Source organism: Canis lupus, chromosome 4 (genome assembly GCF_003254725.2).
Source record: "Canis lupus dingo isolate Sandy chromosome 4, ASM325472v2, whole genome shotgun sequence".
Classification (NCBI taxonomy): Eukaryota; Metazoa; Chordata; class Mammalia; order Carnivora; family Canidae; genus Canis; species Canis lupus.
In genome coordinates this window covers 20,856,090-20,875,337 of record NC_064246.1, presented here as the reverse complement: position 1 = coordinate 20,875,337, position 19,248 = coordinate 20,856,090, and the positions used below count along the sequence as shown (strand labels likewise).

At 48.4% G+C, this 19,248-nt stretch overlaps 1 protein-coding gene and 1 long non-coding RNA gene across 6 annotated transcripts in view; one reads left to right on the top strand and one right to left on the bottom strand.

The window, feature by feature from the left end:
* The window catches only part of HK1 (hexokinase 1), a 119,898-nt gene that overhangs the window by 6,801 nt on the left and 93,849 nt on the right, over window positions 1-19,248 (bottom strand). For all 5 annotated transcript variants that reach the window (XM_025435319.3, XM_025435321.3, XM_025435320.3 and 2 more), the window contains 8 exons: window positions 14,400-14,555; window positions 11,762-11,995; window positions 9,457-9,761; window positions 7,769-7,917; window positions 7,363-7,482; window positions 5,893-5,988; window positions 4,333-4,432; window positions 1,661-1,844 (listed from right to left, as the gene is read on the bottom strand). In XM_025435319.3, the coding sequence (XP_025291104.1) occupies window positions 1,661-1,844; window positions 4,333-4,432; window positions 5,893-5,988; window positions 7,363-7,482; window positions 7,769-7,917; window positions 9,457-9,761; window positions 11,762-11,995; window positions 14,400-14,555 (1,344 nt within the window). The remainder of the gene's footprint in view (window positions 1-1,660; window positions 1,845-4,332; window positions 4,433-5,892; window positions 5,989-7,362; window positions 7,483-7,768; window positions 7,918-9,456; window positions 9,762-11,761; window positions 11,996-14,399; window positions 14,556-19,248) is intronic.
* On the top strand, window positions 6,531-9,685 carry LOC125754952 (uncharacterized). Its single transcript, XR_007410143.1, has 2 exons — window positions 6,531-6,983; window positions 8,469-9,685. It is a non-coding gene; the product is annotated as an uncharacterized LOC125754952 (long non-coding RNA).

Below are 19,248 nucleotides of genomic sequence, written 5' to 3'. Positions count from 1 at the left end.
GATCAGAACCCACATCACCAGCACTCACATCTAACTGCAGGACTGTCTCCCTCGTGGCCAGACTTCCTGCCTTTGCCCGCAGAAGTCCACTCCAGCTCTCAGCTCAAAACTTTCCTCCAAAAAACCTGTCCTCCTCCCCCTGACCGGGTTCCATCTGCCTCTCTCATGCACCCAGACACCCTCCCTTCTCTGTCACAAGGCACACTGCCTCTCTTGGCCCTGAAGCAAAAGCCTAGAGAGCCTAGAACATGTGTCCTGCTCAGCTTTGAGGCCCAGGGTCTAGCACAGCGCAGTGCTAGGCTCTCAGTCCAGTGCTCAATAAATATCTGCAGAATAAGCAAACAACTGGTCTGACTCTTAAAGGGACAAGAAGACAATGAGGAAAAAGTTTCTACTAGATTTCTGGAAGGTTTTGAGAAAGCTCAGAGTACTGGTCAAGCCCCAGCACAGCGATGAAGCCACCCAGGCTGGAGGGTTCAGGTGGCTACCACACTCCTGAGGGCAGCCTATTCCTGGGGCTTGTCTCCTGCCCTTGCCCTGCTCCAGTCCCAGTGTCCCCAGGCTGGGAAGAGTCCACTAGACGCTCCAAAAGATCTCAGGTGCTCCATAGGAGAAAAACAAGATTATGCTACTATTATCAGCTCCCAGCCAGTCCTTCTGACACCATCAAGGAGACCACCTCGGTGCAGTGCTGATGGGGCTCCAGCCCCTTCCACTGCCTGCTGCTTCCCTCCAACCCAGGAGGTCTTCATTTCGAGCCTATGGTAGGCAATCGAATGACACTGATCTTTGCTATATTCATTTTATGATTATCATCTATTTATGGTAATACTGGTTTCCCCTTTTGTTCCTCTCTTATTAAATTTAAGTAAAAAAATATAAACTGACTTAAAAACATTAAGTAAATGACATGTAGGTATATCTGAAAAAAGGCATAAATCTTGAGGGTGGCTGGAAAACAACTCTTATTTGGGAGGTGCCAACTCCCCCATCCTTTCTGCTCCTGAGGACAAAGCTCAGACCAATTCATCCTGGCGACGGCAGAGGATGGCCTGAGTCCTGGGAGCTTGAGACAAGGAGTCATCTGTCTCTCTGCAGGGAGGACAGAGACTGCCAGCCCAGGCAGGGTGTCTAAGACCCAGGCTCTAAAAAGCCATGAGGTGGTGTGGGAGGATGAGGGAGGATGAACAGAGCCGAAGCCCCCACTGGCCACATCCTAATTCACTTTGCCCTTTGACAAGTATAGGTCAAGTATGTTTTACTTCCACTAAAACAAACAAAAACCTGCTGACCAAGAGCTTTCTATTAGTCTGTTGGGGAAGAAAGAGCAATAGAAAGACCAGAATGTTCCAGGATGATCACAGTCACTGAGGGAAGTGGAGTGGCTGCTGCCACCCTGTCCTCTGGGCATACTCCTAGACAGAGGGGGCACCTGGCCAGGACATCAACCTGGGCCCATGTGTACCACATTGGGGGCACATCCTTCTGGTTATCTGCTCTCCGTGAGCCAAAACCAAAGTCAGGAGGGAATCTGAGGGACTAAGCTTCTGTCCAGACTCCACCCCTACTAGAAACTTCTTCTATTTTAACAGGCAAAATACAGTCTTACAGCCTAAACGTCCTACCACCATATGTGTCTTCCTCCACCAAGCACAGTTACCTTTGTTTCCCAGCGTTTAGAGAATATTCATCCACCAGTCTGTCGTAGATTGTTCTGATATCATCTAGACACCCGTTGTCCCCAAAGGCACCCCACTCCATGTTGATACACATCCGCCCATCATTCCCCTCCAGCATCTCGACATTCTTCATTTCTTCCATGTAGCAAGCATTGCTGCCAGTCCCTGCGGGACACAAGGTGGGAAATGGATGGCTGTGCCACCACGCCCGGGGTAGCAGGGAGGGCCTGGGGCCTGCCTGGGATTCCACAGACAGGGGATGTGTTTTTGAGACTAATAACAAAATAGCTTTCCTTTCCTAATGTTTTCCAGGAAAACCTTGAAATAGAAAAGGAGAGTCAGTGTTAAACTATCCAGAGAGCATGTGATCAACTTACTTTATACTAAGACGTCAATATCAAGAGTCTCGTGTGTTTACCTGCCCGGACAGGGCTCTGTTTATTTTAATAAAAGGCAGTCTGACAACAGAGCTACGTCTTCAATGGCAAAAGTTTAGGCAATATTCAGATTGGAAGGATATTTCTCTTCTCTCTCTCTCCAAACTACATGCATATCTATAAAACACTACATTGGGGGGTTGTCTACTATCACACGGTGGATGTCTGCTTATCTTTACTGATTGAACATGGTCATGGACTAGCCTGCCCAGTCCACCCTCCCAAGTGTTTCAGAATGAAACCCACAGTTAGTTCAGAGAAGGCCAGTGTCTTGAGCATGTCAGTGGTGCCTTTCAAAGGGAGACAGTTCCTCACCATTTTGATGTCACAGACCTCTTTGAAAATCTGATGATTCTTCTGAGAAAAAGGAAAAGGGATATTCCTCTGGATGCACACGCTCTACACACATACAACCTGACATATGGTTTCCAGAGGTTCAGAGTCCTCTGCTTTCCCTCCCTGAACTCCCCAGGCTGTGGACCTGCAAGGATTGGGGTAGGACCACCAACTGTTTGCTGTTCTCATCCATGAGGAGCTGAGTGTGGAAACTGAGAGGAAAGCACTCTAAAACGTGCACAACATTTCAATCACCATGACATCCAAGCCCCTGTGGTCACTGGCCTTGTCTTGGTAAATGGACTACAAAATTTAAAACCAACCATTTAACAAAGGAATACTTCCCCCAGATATTTTAATATGCACCTCAGTCACCTGGGGAGCTTGTTAAGATGCAGATTCTGGGGTGGGGCCTGAGACTCTGCATTTCTAACATGCTGGCAGGTCCACACTTCCTGTAACCAGGCCCCAGAGCACCACCAACCCACCCCTCAGGTGGGATGCAGACCGACTTTCAGCACCCTTGGGGGATACAAGGCAATCCCCACTGGCCAGACCAAAGGGCCTGGATTGGTTTCATTCTTTTTAAAGAAACTTAAGTAGAATTCATGGATGCTTCTCACTGTGTAACTGGATTGTTTTGTGTTTCTGTTTTCTCAGCTCCCTTTCACCCCAAAGTGTGAAAGTGAGAGAAGAGGAGCCCCAGAAATGGCCAGGGGTGCACAGAAAGCCAAAACACATAAATCCTACTTCTTGCCAAAGGGCACTGGGAGCAAAGAGATGGATGGAGGGAGGAAGGAGAAAGTGGGTGTGAATGCAGCAGGAACTGGGAGCACCTCCACTCTGCTCGCTTACCCGGTGCCAGGAACAGCTAATCAGGCAGCCCTGAATTAGGCAGGAAGGCCAGGCCTGGCCTCCAGTGGGGAATGTGCTGTGTCACTCTGGATTTGCGTGTCACACCTAAGGCCACTCATAAGCAGAGGAGTGGGGTGGCTAGGTAATAAAAGAAAGCTTTGCAAAAGAAAGGAGGAAACAAAATAGCCCCAGAGCCAGGCCCCCAAACCTTATACCTGCAGCTGTTCCCCAGTTTTCAGAATGTCCTCAGGAGCCAAACATGTCTTAACAAATGAAAGGGTATTCCAGGCATCAGGAAGGCAGCCTGCAGGAGCCTTATCCCCATCTCCTAGACACCTGGCAAAGGGGCTGCACATCAGGGCTGTCACCCCATCTTGTCCAGGTAGAGCCTGCAGAGGTTGGCCAGGAAACGGGGCCTTCTCCCAGCATTCTGACACCAGGAGCAGGCTCAGCTGGACAAATGGTCTTCTCACTGCCCTAGTTGATGTGCTTCCAGAATGCCGTGCTCTCAGGCCCAGACTCCTAGTGTGTTTGGACTATAAGGGAACAACCTACAGAGCCAACCTCTCTGCATCTCACCAAAGAGGCTGCCAAAGGCAAAATGGTGCTCAAAACTAATCACTGGCCTTTTCCCACAGTCAAGGGAGAAGGAGGACTCTGTTGCCTCCCCAGTCGCAGGCTCCCACCCCACAATACCTGCCTGGTGGCCCTCCCACTGAGCCCAGTAGTTGTCCCAATGGCCAGCCCAGCCCCAGGTACTCCCACCCTGTCCACCCAAGCTGTGTAAGCCATTTGGGGCCTCGCTCCTAGACAGCTCTAGTTGCAAGCCCTGGGGTGAGTGTTGGGGAACAGAAAGCCACCAGGATAGCTCCGCATCCTCGGTCCAAACTCTGGAGGTGGTGACCAGACAAGAGGGACAGACATAGTGTCCCATACAGAGAACTGAGCTGCTGGCTTGAGGCCCCACAGAACAGGACAACCCAGCCTTCCCTGCCCCAGAGAGACAGACTTTCCAGAACACCTACCTACGATGAGCCCAACCTCGCATGTAGGCTCCTCATAAGCACAGGTCATCATGGTGCCCACCGTGTCATTGACCACAGCCACCACATCCAGGTCAAATTCCTTTGGAAAGAAAGAGATACAACTTTAGGAAGGGACGGCACTGCTTGACACATCACCAGAAAAAGTTTCCTTACCAACCTTTAAAAAGGCAATTAATACTCTTTCACCAACTAAACTACTAAACCTACTATTAATGATGTATGACAATGGAGATCTACAGAAAGGTGCCATTCTACCCATTTCACAGATGATGCTGAGTACCAGAGAAGCAGCCTGGACCAATCTGGTGAAGAGAGAAAAAAACAAGGGACTATGGCCAAACAACTCTCTTTCTCGGGGAGTTTAGAGTGTTACAGCCTTCCAGAAGGCAAACACCAATGCCAAATCCATTCCTCAGAATCTGTCCTTCTGAAATAGCCATGTAGGTACACAAAGATACTTACTTCATGGCTCACGTGGGCCAGAAATATAGATCAAAGGGGGCTGTGTAAAACACGAGTTCCAGCAAACACTGCAATGCCGTGCCACCGCGGAAAAGAGGGAGGTTGATCTCTGTGTGGTGACATGGCAAGATGCCGGTTTCACATTAAATGGAATAAGCAAGTTGTAATAGAGCACATACGGGAGCATTCCCATCATATGATGCGCATATGTGTGAGTCGGTATATGCACAGAACGTAAATCGGAAGAATGCTACCATTAAGAGTTGTGCAATGGGCAAAAGTAGGTCAGCAGGTTTCTTTCCAGCGGGATGTAAGTTGTCTCACGTACTCTTCCAGGTGCAATCAGCCCCTCTGTCAAAATCTCATTCATGTCAGCCTTCCCCACTGCTGACTCGTTTGCTCTTTGGAACTAGAGGCATTTGAACTTTTTTTTTTTTTTACCTAATTCCCTCATTAATAAGTAAAGTCTCTGGAATTTTTCATGTTATATTTTGCAATGTCCTCCAGCCAAACACCACCAGAAACAAACCTGTAGTCAAATAGAGCTGGGCACAGTGACTGGTTACAACACGGGTGACACATCTCCCGGGGTGTTTGGAAAGTGCTAGAAAGCACTAGTGTGGGCTTTGAGCCTGAGGTGGTGGTCATAGGGAGGGCTCAAAGTGGGGCTTGCTCTGGACTGGACGTGGTCCGGAAGCAGGGCAATTCCCTGAGTGTGTGCTGAGTTCTGACGTCAGTACAGACTTGTTTTCTTCTTGTCTATTTTCCATCAGAGTTACGGAGAGAAGCTTCGAGGTCAGCAGGAGGTCCCCAAGGCCAACTGGCTGCGCCAAGCCATGCCCAGCTGCTAGGGGCTGCTTGTCTCTGTTTCAGGCATTATAAAAGTCATGATTTTACTTTTCTAAAACCATCCTTCAACAACACAATACCGTCCGCCTCCAAGTTACTGCTGACAGTTCAGAGAATCTTCAGACCCTGGGCACACACTTCTGTGCTTCAATTCTTTACAGCCAGTTTTTATGATCCCACCATCCCCAAAACAGTGAAGATTTTTAAAAACAACCTTTCCATAGTTACCTCTCTCCTTTTTATCGCTTCCCTTAGTAACGTTGCTACATCGTTCCCCACGCAGTCAGTCGCCTTAAAACCCTTCGTCCAGGTGATCAAGATTCCCTGAAACAGGTAAAGTACCAGGAGAGTCCTGTGTAATTAGCCCTTCTGGGCAGAATGTAAAGTTTCCCTCCCTCCCTCCTGAGTAAACATCTGCTGAAAATCTGCAATGAGACTATGTTAGAGCATCTCAGGCACAAAGGAGTAACATACAAGAGGTCCTCTGCACCAGCCTGCCCCCTCCTCACCATCCCCAACACCCACCACAGTCTGGTGGATAATTCGCATTTCACAGATGAAAAAACTGAGGCTTCAGAGGATAATGGTGCAGCCTCTGGTAAAACCAACTAGTTCCCCTAAGGAATAGTCTACCAATAGCATAAATGGAGAAATGCAAATTTTTAGTACCGCCTGATACTGCCTAAAGTAAACTTTTGGTTTGAATGAAGTTATACATTGGCTGGGCGTGTACTCACTACAATGAATACAGGTGACAGTACAAGCGAACCCCTTAAAAAAATGCAGGCCTTTAAAAACTACAGAGCACAAATGTATTTGGATCTAACTGCTGAGGTATAAAAGAGCTTAAGAGGACAACACCCCAAGCCAGCACAGTGACTTGATTAACTGGCTTCCAGAAGCAGGTGACCCTACCTAGCCTCCTAGGTGCTGCCTGCCAATCATTTGCCTTAAATCCTGGCCCAAGGCTCTTTGTGATCGGATGCTACTCCAGGGCTCCTCCCTGGCCACACCCCCACCGGTGACACAAGGAAGCACTTGTGGCTCCTCTAGCATGACAGGCTCCGTCCTGCCTCTGTGACTCTGCACAATCAGTTCCCTCTGCCCAGCATAACCCCACCAACCTGCCACCCTCAGCCCTAAGCCCTCAGCCCAGTGCCGAGCTGCGCACATAAGGCTGGGATCCTCCATTAGACTGTTGGCCCCCTGAGGAGGGGAACTGTCACCTTCAGCTCTGTACACAGCACTCAGTATTCTGCAGGTGCTCAAGACCTGGCCCTGGAGACCCTGTTTCATTCCATTTATTGAGCATTTATTAAGTAAGTATGGGGTAGGGTGGGGGTGGGAGGAGGGTGGACACAGGCCCTAGCTCAAGGAGCACCGGACACAACAGAAAAGAGACAATCACTAAAAACATGGGAAAAGTTTTTAACTTTTTAAATTGTTAACTGCAATTAACACTCGAAGGAAGAGGGAACATCGGGGAGAGGCTGAGATATTTTCACCTACAGGACCAGGAGGTTTCCCAGAGGAGGTGGGTACTCCAAATGATAATAGAGAAGGCTCTTAAGAGCCTAAAATAAAGCCTGGGTCAACCCACTGTGACATGTGAGCCACTCCCGACACTGAGTGGTCAGGTGAGGCTGAAGGAGACTCCAGGAGTCCGTGCTGCCCCGTGTCTAGGGGAAAGAGTCTTACCGCGTCCAAGCTCGTCTGCTTGCAGGGGAATGAGAATGTAAAACCCAGAGGCATTTTGGGTCCTTTGATCCCCATGTAGTCCAGGAAGTCAGAGATGCAGGAGACGATGTGGTCAAACAGCTTTAGGAGAAAAGAAGGGATTACCGTGCTCTCTGGTTTCATGATTTCAGCTCACATGTACAAGTGCACAACTACATACACACATGCACAGAACAAGTACCCCTCCAGGAACTTTGCAGCCCCCCAAGCATCATAAGCCCAGCTTTGCGGAAGGTGCCTGATGCTTTGAGGCCATGAGGACACAGCTGCATAGCTGGGTGCACCACGTGGCAGTTTGGGGGGACCCAATGCCACTGGACAGGTGACACACGTGCGCCATCATGGTATAAAAGCAAAACTGTCTCACCTCTTCCCCAGTGCCCTGCATGATTTCAATGGGAATGGCATAGATCTTGTTGTGCATTTCCACCGTTCTCTTTTTCCCACTGCGGATTTTCACCAGTAGGACACGGAAATTTGTTCCTCCAAGATCAAGGGCCAAGAAGTCACCATGCTCTATCACAGTCAAGAACAGAAAGATCATCAAAAACAGCAAAGTGCCTCTTGGTAGCCAGTAACCCCAAGACTCGAGCCCCTATATTAAATAGAGGGGAGAAGCTTTGGCTTCTGCTCCCTTCAGCACACGGCTCCAGCTCAGGGAGGGTGGGCAACTCACTCACTGACCACCATGATCTTTGAGCCACGCTAGCAGGACAAAAGACCCATGGACAAACCACCTCACAATAAGCCAACAAACAAAATTCTCAAGGGTTACTAAAAAGCAGGGCAACAGTGACCCGATTTTAGGGAAGCTCACACCAAAATTAGTAATTGATGTCAATGTGTAGACTGTTTGTAAAAATGTGCACATTTTCTTCCCTCTACTTTTCCTTTGCAAAGTGACTTTGCAGTTCTTCCCCTCAAAAGATGGAGTCTGTTTCTCCTCCCCTTGGCTCTGGCCCAGCCTTATGACTCGCTTTGGCCGACAGAGTGTGGCAAAAGCAAAGCTAAGCTGGTCCCCAGCACAGGCCTCCAAGAGGCTCTGAAATCCTTCCTCTTTTTTACAGACCCTGCTGCTACCACTTGAACAAGCCCGGTGGCCTGCTGGAGGGTGAGACATGTGGCCAGGCACTCCTGTACTCTTGCCGAGTGCCAACTGCTAGATGTGTGAGCGAGGCCTCTAAGCAGTCCAGTGACTGCAGACTCATGAATGTGTCCAGCAGAGACCAGCTGTGCCTGGCCCAGAGGAGCAATAAGAAGTGGTTGCTATTTTAAGCCACTAGGTTTGAGGGTGGTTTATAATGCGATGATACAACACAATAATAACTCACACATAGGACATAATTTATATCACAAAGATAATCTTAAGGACTCACCCAAGAACCCCTCAGAGTCTCCATAGCACTCAGCAAGGTCAGCCTTAGGGGCTGCATTCTTTTTTTAAGAGTTTATTTATTTATTCATGAGAGACAGAGAGAGAGGCAGAGATACAGGCAGAGGGAGAAGCAGGCTCCTCGCAGGGAGCCTGAAGTGGGATTCGATCCCAGGACTCCGGGATCACACCCTAAGCCAAAGGCAGACACTCAACTGCTGAGCCACCCAGGCGTCCCAGGGGCTAGACTCTGTTCTCCAATCTGCCTGGAGTCCCAGGCCTCCTTGTCTACCTCCCGCGCAACCTGTTAGGACTTAGGAAGGGTGCACTGGGTTATCTATCCTTCTGCTGGTTCATCTGCTTGTAAGAGACCCTACTGTAATCCCAGTACTGTAGGACTGGCCCAGTCATTCTTTTAAGAATACTTTCTGATTCTGAGCAGGACTGTGGTTTTAGTGATGGTGCTTGCCTAGGGGGCTTGACCTAGGGAAAGAAAGTCATGTGTCCAGAGTCAACAGGTGTGGCAAGTAATTGGTAAAAATGGAAAACCCAGGTTGTGAGTGGATTTCTAGTTCTTGCCAAAATAAACGCATCCACTGGAGATGCGACTTTCCTGCAGCCCCACTCGGTCACCAGTGGGGAGACGCCAGAGAGGTGCACTGGCCCCCAGCAGAGGCCCTCACCGGTCCCGTCTGGAGTGCTCCGGACAAAGGAGGGCAGCATCTTCACCACGGCCTTTTCGTGCGTCTGCTTCCTCAGGCCCATATCCATCTCGGTCCGCATTCTCTTCTTCACCTCCAGCAGCATATCCTTGGTGAGGCGGAAGTGGGCCAGGGTCTCCTCTATCTGCCGGTGCTGCTCGGCCAGGCGGTAGGCCACCGCAGTGACCATGGCGGCCCCCTTGCCGCTGCCACTCTCAGAGAGGAGGAAGCGCACGTCAGAGTCGGGGACCAAGCGCCTGAGAGTCTTGTGGAAACGCCGGGCATACCTGCGAGGGGAGCATGCCACAATAGTTAGAGGAGCCATCTGTCAGGGACCTCAGTTCCCCTTCCTTTTCCCCACACCTAAATTCCATGTTCTGTACTTGATTTTCTCATGACACAGGGCACACGCATGCGCTGTAGAAAAGCTGGCAAATGCAGAGAAGTTAAAAAAAAATGAAATAGCCCATAGTCACACATGACAAAAAGGATTCGCCTTGTTTCATGAGTGTCAAATACAGAAAATTCAGGGCTCGAAAGGGCTTCTGTCCTCCACCATGACAAGGAGATAACAGCAGTCATCCAGAACCCTGTGGCTGGAAGTCAGAAAGCTCGGGAGACAAGGGCAAGCTCTGCTACTTCCACATCAGGTGACCTTGGGCCTGTCACTTGACCCCGAAGTCCATGAGGATTGACGGTATCTGGCAGACAGGGGTGTGGGAGCAACCAAATGAGGTCATCAATTGCTTGGATTGGCTACTGGGGTTGAGGACAGGCGCCATAAATAATCACTCTTGTTTTTTTTTGTTTTTGTTTTTTTTCACTTGTCTTTCCCTCTGCCCCCAAGGGTCTGGACATTCTTTATGTCCTTTAGAAGAGGGCTTTAGGACTCAGTGAGAACACTGAACCTCCTCAAAGTTTACGGTCTGTCATAAGTATGAAAGGTTGCCTGCCAAAGGAAACAGGGAAACCAAAGCCCCAAAATATTAACAGTGATCAATGCCAAGGGATAGAATTAAAAAATAACTTCTATTCTCTTTGTAAGTTTTTGAACTATCTAAAGTTTCTATACCAAATACATGTTACTTCTGAAATAAAACACATTTGATCAAAGTTACTTATTTTTTTTTTGCATGTGATAATCATAGATGAAGAGCTCTGGTGGTGGCTAGTGGTGATGGTTGCAAAACTGTGTGAATATACTTAGTACCATACACTCAGAAATGGTCAGGATAGTAAATTCTATAGTGTGTATTTTACTGCAATTAAAAAAATTTTTTTTTTAATGTCACGTTGCAAATCCCTTTCTTATCCAAACATCTGCCAAGAAACCGTCCACCCTCCAAAAAAGATAGCTAGTTTCATTATGAAAAATTTTACAAATACTTTAAAAATACAAAGAAATAAAATTAGGAACCTAACAGATAAGAACGTGTAACGAAAAAAAAAAAAAAAAAAAAAAAAAAAAAAAAAAAAAAAGAACGTGTAACGAGCTCACACCCTATCTTCTCAGTAACAGGATGATTTCCATGTAAGTCAACATTCATTTAACTGTTACTAGAACTGGGTGTGAAGGTACCACAGGGCCACTTCACATGTACTTCGTAGATACAATGGTCAAATATCTGAGGTCCTGTGCAAAAAATCATGTCATAGGCAGCTATTGTTAAAAGTTAGTATATAAAGATTCAGATTTTCATCTTTAGCCTTTTAAAAATGTACCCACCATATTCTTGGTACCACAAATGGCTTTTGCAGCTAAGCTGTTCAATACACAAGAAGGCAGCATGGTGATGAGCCCCTCATCACCCGTAGGGACCACTTACAATTTGTACCTCCTTCTGGCTCTCGGATACAAAGCATCAACAAGTCGCCTGTTTAAAAAAGGCATGTCTGAGGGTTGAGGGGCCTTTTACAGAAGCTTCTAAAATAAGAATGTGGGCATTGTACCTATGACCCAAGCTGTAGTGAGAATGGAGGTCACTGATGAAATAGGAATAAGTAAGAGATTTTAAGATACAGACACATCCCATCCAGTGTTCCTGGCAGCTACAGAGGTCTCTAATAAGACTTATGAAATAAGGAAAAGTGACAGTACAGAAGCAACACCAGGAGAACTGGCTGAGGGCCAGATACTTCTCAAGTGGGCAACTCTGACCTCTCTGCCCAGAACCTCGTATTGTCTTGTATACCAAAGACGTTCACCGGGTGCAAAAGTCTGACCTTTGGAGAAGGTCCTGAGCCCAGATGGGCACTGAGTGCCAATGATAGCAAAGGGCAGACTCACTGTGGGTGCGTCTTGTAAAGAGACCCGTCGACACCAACCGTGGTCCGCAGCCTGGGTGTGCCCTTGTTATCTCGAAGGCGGTTCAAGATGGCGCCCAGCGTTGCAGCCACCAGGTTCGCGGAGCGAAATGAGACAATGGTACACACGTGCTGGACTGAAATACAGTCATCATCAGATGGCTCCACTCCCAGGCGGGTCAGGATTTCTTTGGCATTGTGGAGGCCTTCCTTATTCCTGTGAGGTTACAGGCCAATAATTGTGAGTTAAGGATCACATTGGGCTACGCAAAGCATTGAGTTCTGAAAGTCCTGGAAAGGTGAACTCCATCATTCACCATGTGTGTATGGTATGGGATTAAGACAAGAAGTGTGTTCTGAGAACACAAGGAGGAGTCTCCTCCATAAGAAATCCCAGGTAATAAGAGAAAAAAAAAACGGTACTGGGCTGGGTTATGACACATCAGGAACATGGAGACAAGTGGAGGAGAGACTTAGCTGCCTCAACCCCAGAGCTCAGTGCTCTGGTCCCCTGCTCCTGAGATTTGTGAGTTGCCCCGAGATGCTTATATACCCTTTCCTTGAGGTTTTCCAGTCAGATTTTAATTTTATGCATACCTGTTTTATGTATCTTCTGTTAGATTCATTCTGAGGTATTATGATTTTGTTACCATTATATATTCATATATATATATATATACACATACATACACACACACACATCTATAGATATTCTTTTTTTTTTTCACTTTCCTGTAACATAGTAACGTGAGATGTTACATTGGGGAAAACTGAGTCAGCAACACATGGGAACACTCTGTACCATCTTTGTAATTTTTCTGTAAGTCTAAAAGTATTCTAAAATAAAAGGCTTATTTAAAAAATATTTTATTTTTTATTTTAATTATTGCCAATATATAGAAATACAGTTGGCTTTGGTATCTTATCTCCAGACAACTCCCTAACCTCTTGTTATTCTAGTCACTTGTCTAGATATTTTTGGTGTCCCATACAGACAATTAACATCTGCAAATAATGATAATTTTACTTCCTCTTTTTTATTCTTTTGTCTTTAATTTCTCTTTCTTTTCTTTTTTCTTTTTTACTATTTAAAAAAATTTTTTTGTCTTTTCAAACACTGCCTAAGACTTAAGACCATGCTAAATAGAAATAGGTGATACTGTCTTACTGCTGATTTTAAAGAGAATGCTTTGAATGTCTGTCCTGGTAGGATGCTCAGGTTTGGTTGAGACGGCCTTTATGACAATGTACGTGTTTCTTGAGCTAGTTCACCTGGGCTTTTGTTTCTTGGTAACCAAATTGCTGACACCAGAAGCAGGCCAAAAGAAAGTCAGGCATTTCCTGACTCTGTCAATGACTTTGAAGACGCGCCATGAGCCTTGTGTCCCCTCCCCTCCCAGAAGCTAGCCGGGAGGCTTGAGAAGAGAGATGGCCGGAAACTCAGTGTTGCGGCACCCTGTCCCAATAGCTGCTGAAGGAGAGTGATCCTAGGGTAGATGCCCAGGACAGGGATGTGACTGAGGAGGAAGTCTTACATAAACCCCTTCCAATTTCCACAGCCTCCTTCTCTAACTGCAGCCAGCAGGTGTGCATCTTCTGCCAGGAACCAGAGCTAGGAAGCCACTGGCTCGACGCAAGTCTCCACACAGCAGGGCAGTGGGAAGGACGGCTCCGTGCAGAGGTGAAAGGACATCTCCAGCATCAAGCTAGCCCTATCTTTCAGCAGGTGGCCTCTCACAGGGCTACAGGTCTCTGAACCAGAAACAGAGCCTGGTGGCACACAGAGGCCAGCCACAAGACAGGAGTCCTTCAGACTACTCAAACTGCCATGGGATCAAGTTTGCCTTCTTCCCTTTTGGGGTGTTGGCCCACAAGTAACAGCTGAGGCAAAGAAGTCTGGGCTTCTCGGGGAGGCTGAAAGGTAGCAGTTGCTGGCTGCACTCTATCCTCCGCTGCCCATCTACCCTGTCTCAGCTGTTAACCAATGTTTCTCAGACTTGTGCCAGGGAACACATCTGGCTGTTAACAGGTGAGAGAATGGGGAGAGGGCATTTCAGGCACAAAAAGAAGTTTGGGAAATTGGGGTGCCTGGGTGGCTCAGTTAAGCGTCCAACTCTTGATTTCTGCTCAGGGCCGTGAGTTCAAGCCTTGAGTCAGGCTCCACATTGGGCATGGAGCCTGCTTATGATTCTCTGCCTCATCCCCCCAACCCCCAGCGTACACACGTACTGCCTTTGTGTGCTCTCTCAAAGAAAAAAAAAGAGAGAGAAAAGTTTGGCAAATTATAAGTTAACCAAAGTAAACTGGGTTTTCTTTAATAAGCTAATGAATACTATAAATCTCTAAATGGAGGCTAAATATGCAATATTTCCTAATCCTATTAGCCACAGAACCCTTTCTTCAGGGAACACCTAGTTATCTTGAGGTCACCAGGGTTCCCGGGAACACAGTCTGGAGAAGGTGTCCCCAGGGACTTCCAAGGCCAGGCCCAGGCTCAGTGAGCTCCTCGTTCACCACTAGAAGCATCTGCTCCCTGGACTCTGATCTCCCCTGCATGTGTGGGCGACAGGGGTAGGGGGTGGTATGAAGGAAGAGAGAAAGCCCTAGGGGCTAGCACCTACTTCTCAATGGCTGACACATCACTGGTCTTCAACTTTCCCCTGGTGAGCAGCTCCGGTGTGATCCGCCCTTCAAATAACAGGCTCTCCTTGGCCATCTTGACCAGTATCAGTCGAACCAGCTCCCCTAGGTACATGCCACTGACCATCTTCTCAAACCTGCAGGAGCAAAGCACATGGCACTTGTCAGGTCCTTCCTACATGTGTACCCCTGGGAAAGCTCGTGAGGGACACAACAGACAGGCAGACACAAGAGAGAAGCACCGCCTCATCTGCCCAAGCTTATGGTCTCACTGGCAGGCCAAACCACACCCCTGTGTCGCTAAATGTTGACGAGACAGCAACTCCAGACCCCACATCCAACACCAGGGTGGGGAAAGGATGGAAGCACCATGGGGCACAGGGCAGGCAGGGAAGGCTGCCTGGAGGTGAGTCTGGGATGACAAGGAGGTTCCCCAGACAAAAATGCACAATATGATCATTTCTTTTCTGTTTTTTTTTTTTTTTAGATTTTTAAAAATGTATTTATTCATGAGAGACACACAGAGAGAGACAGAGACATAGACAGAGGGAGAAGCAGAATCTCTGTGGGAAGCCTGATGTGGGACTCGATCCCGGGACCCCAGGATTACACCTGAGCCGAAGGCAGACGCTCAACCACTGAACCACCCAGGCATCCCGAATATCATAATTTCTTACAAGACGTTACACTGTGCTTTTTAAAGGGCTCTCATGGCCATCACTCCAGCAAGGAGGTCCCCGAGCCCTGTGAGAGGAGGTGGCTAGGATGCATTCTCTCCATTTCCCAGCTCAGAAAGGGTAAATGCCTTCCAGGCAGGAAGCCTGAGTAGATGAGGGACTGAAATACAGCTATTCCCCATGGGACCCCTGTCACTATCCACCTTCCTGGCATCTGTGTTCTCTTTCTCTGGCCAAAAGGACCAACAATTTACTTTGGGGAACCCACTCCTCTCCTACTGATCTCACCCTAAACCCCAGGGGAGGGCTCTGATTAACTTATCCTGTGACCCCCAGCCACATGTAGCCACAGGCCAATCACAGTGAATCCTCTCTCTTGCTTCCCTGGGAGGTGTGGGCTCTGGGCCACATATGAGCCAGATACAGGCCCCATATCCTGGCTGAGCAGGGGCCAGGAGGAAGCACCAAGCAGGACACGTCGAAGTGGTAGGCAGGTCCACATCCAGGTGCCCTGCCTCTCCTCTGAGGGAGCCCAGCTGGCACATCCAGAGCTAGCTGTGACACAGCAAAACAATCTGTTCCATTCAGAGCCATGCCCAGGAGGCAGGGATGCTGCTGGGACCTGAGCACCTGGCCCTCCCTGCCTCCTGGACCCCCTCCCCCCACATGGGCACAGAGGAAGACGGTTCTCATTGTTACCGCTCCTGACAGGACCAGACAGGACTGCCCCAGCCACAGCCATGTGGAGGATCCCTGGCAGGAGAGGGCCTGTCTGAGTCCCAGTCACTCAGCCACCACCCCAATACCTGTGGGAATAGCCTCTGCCCAGCCCTGAGCCGAAATCTCAAAGCAGTAGGAGCCAGATGGCCTGGGCTCAATCCTGGCTCTGCTGTTTACCATGCTACTTCCTGGTTTCCTCACCTGGATAACGGGGTAGATGGCAGGGCCTCTGGTAAGGTTACTGTACAGAGGATATACAGGCCACCATGGGTGAAGTGCTTCGGTGTCTGCTAGCCGTAAGTATATGGCCCTTGCTATGCATCTCACACTTTACTAAGCACTTCACTTGTACTAACATTCATTCTCACTATAACCCTATGAGGTAGACAGACAGCATCATTATCCCCATTTCACAGGTGAGAAAACTGAGGCTCAGAGAGGTTCTATAACTTGCCCATGGTCACACAGCTAATAGGTAGCAAATCCACATTTTGAACCCACATAAGCACCAGAGGCTATGTATGCTGTAAGCACTGTGCTGTTCTCTCTCACGGGTAGTTGTCATTAAACGTGACCTACAGCTATCATGCTAGTGGCCACCTAGCCCCATCCCCGACCCTGTCCCTGGCTACCTTCATCAGCTCACTTTCTCCTTAGGCGGCCTGCCCCCACTGGGCGGTGTAACAGAAAAGGTTCTTCCTCTTAGGATGAGCTAAAATCAACCTCCTGGCACCCTCTACCCACTGCTTCTCACTTTGCCCTCTGGAGACACTCAGAATGATCTCCCTTTTCTATAAGGACGTCTTTTACATACACAGATCCTGACATCCCCTTTCCCTAGGGCCCCTGTCAGAGCAGCAGGATGAGGAAAAAGCATCTCTGATGCATCTCGCTGAGCTCAAGCCAAAGGCTCTCGGACACAGCAGGGCTCCTTCTCCACCAACATGCTTCCCTCTGCTCAAGTGAACCAAGCAAGTGGTGATCTGCCTGTCAGCAGTCAGATGCCTCCAACCACAGACTAGCCGGCAACACCGTGGTGCTGCAGCCTTCCTGCCTGCTGGTGGGCACGGGCAGAGCTGAGACCCATGGGGCCTGGGGACAGGCTGGGAAGGGTGGGGTGGGGGTCATGTTCAGACAGGAGAGCAAGGACCTGCATGCCAATCAGGAGTTCCCTTGGCAGCCAGGGTGTGCTCCAAAGGACAGCCCAGGGCGTACTCCAAAGGGCAGTCCAGGGCCAGATTGCCGGGAGAGGTCTGAGGCCACGCTAACCAGGATTAGCAGTGTGGAGAGGTTCTGTACCGTGGGAAAAGCAACGGTAAGAACAGGTGTTTGGGGGCTGACTTCAACTACCGTGCAGGCCAAAGAATTCTCCAGGTCAAACCGTCCTGCTGTCATAATCACTGCCGCTTTAGTTTTGTGGGGCAAGTGTCTCCTTGCATTTTGAAGGATGTGATAAGGAATCACACGGGGCAATGGGATTCAAAATTCTAGACATGACACAGAAAAAAGAAGATCAAGAAGTCCAAGGAGCAGGACGGGAGGAGAAAGAGAATGAAAAATGAAAGAAGGCTGGGCCAAAATCTATAGCAGGAGACAGGTATGTGGCCAGAATTTCAAAGGCCTAGAGTAGAAGGATAGTAGAGAGGATGTTGAATACCTGATCCCTTTTAGAGAGAGAACTTCTAACTCTGGGGCAAGGTTGGGGTTGCTGAATACTCAGAGCTGTCCCCTGCTGTCCTGAAAGCAGCAACCACCAATGAAGGCAGGAACCACCGAGCTAGCATGCTCATACCCTTCCTGGCAACTGCATATAGTCAGAACTCGGTGAATGTAAACTTCAGACAAAATGAATGAGTGGGTGTGTAGTGGTCTAGAGCCCTTTTGGGTACCGAGGACCTTTGCACAAATCCCACACACTGTAATCACCTGGGGAGCTCTTAGGCTCCTGAGGACAGGTCCCAGCCCAGGTCAATTGAGTCAGAATTGGGAAGGACATGGGTAGGGTGAGGGATGCCTCAGCTGCAGTCTGTTTTTAAAAGGCCTTTATGTTGGGATCCCTGGGTGGCGCAGCGGTTTAGCACCTGCCTTTGGCCCAGGGCATGATCCTGGAGACCCGGGATCGAATCGCACGTCGGGCTCCCGGTGCATGGAGCCTGTTTCTCCCTCTGCCTGTGTCTCTGCCTCTCTCTCTCTCTCTGTGTGACTATCATAAATAAATAAAAAATAAAAGGCCTTTATGTAATTCTGATATGTAATCAGGGATGTAAAACCAATCCTCCAGACAATTCTTGATAAATGTCCATAAATGATCAGAGAGGACTCTGAGACATTCTAGAAGCTTACTCTAAAAACTCAAACTTTCAAATGGGGCAGAAAAACCTAAACCTAAACCAGATCAAAGCTCAACAAAGAGTCTTGGGTCAGCTTGTCCTATCCCAGTGCGTTAATTTCCCCACCAGTCAAATGGAGCTCACATACCCACACCACAAACAAGGACAAAATGGCTTTGAAGAATTTGTCATTGCACAGAAGACATAGGGAATCCCCAAAAACTTCAGCAAGGAGCCTAGGAGAATAGCAAAAATCCACTTTGGCATAAAAAACTCTGGCCAATAGCCAATTTCTAGGCATGTGTGATGCAACCCAAGGATTTGTCACATCTTCAGCATTGTTCTTAACAAGACCTGACCTCTGGTAATCAGTACACAGGGAAACATACTGGAGAAGATGGACTTCACCCCACCCCTCACTCTTTCACCCATTCACCTATTTATTTACCCACCCATTTCCCAGCCATCCAGTCACCACCTCCCATATCTACCAGTCATCCATCCACTCATCCCCCCCATCCTTCATCTAGCCATCACCATCCATCTATCCACCTCCTCGTCCCCATCCACTATCCATCCATCCATTCATATCTATCCATGCATCCATCCAGCCACCATTCCAGAAATATTTATTGCAAAGCATCGGCAAGCCTAATTCACAGTTCAGCCTGGGAATACAGTTTGGCCCCTTAAAAAATTCAGAAATACTTCAAAATGGATGGCAGAAAAATCCAGGTTTTCACCCAAGCCGCAGCAGATATTCACACTGGGGTTAAGGATAGGATACAGACAAGTGCCTGGGTCACATCTGCTCAGTTACCCCAGGTAACTGCCCTGCTCTGGGGGAGGGGCACCTCCTGATTAAGTGATTGACAGTAATTCCAGGTACATCATCTCTTATCTGACACCTCTAGGGCCACAAATGCTTGGGAATGTGGAAATGTGAGGATTTTAGGGGTGCAATATGATGAATATGCACATTTTATAGAATATTCCCAGAGGTACCTGAGACAGTAATTGTAATTACCAAGCACATCCACAGCTCTCCAGTGAACCATACAAGTAGGTACAGTGAATAGTTTCATGTCAGAAGGGATTAGGTA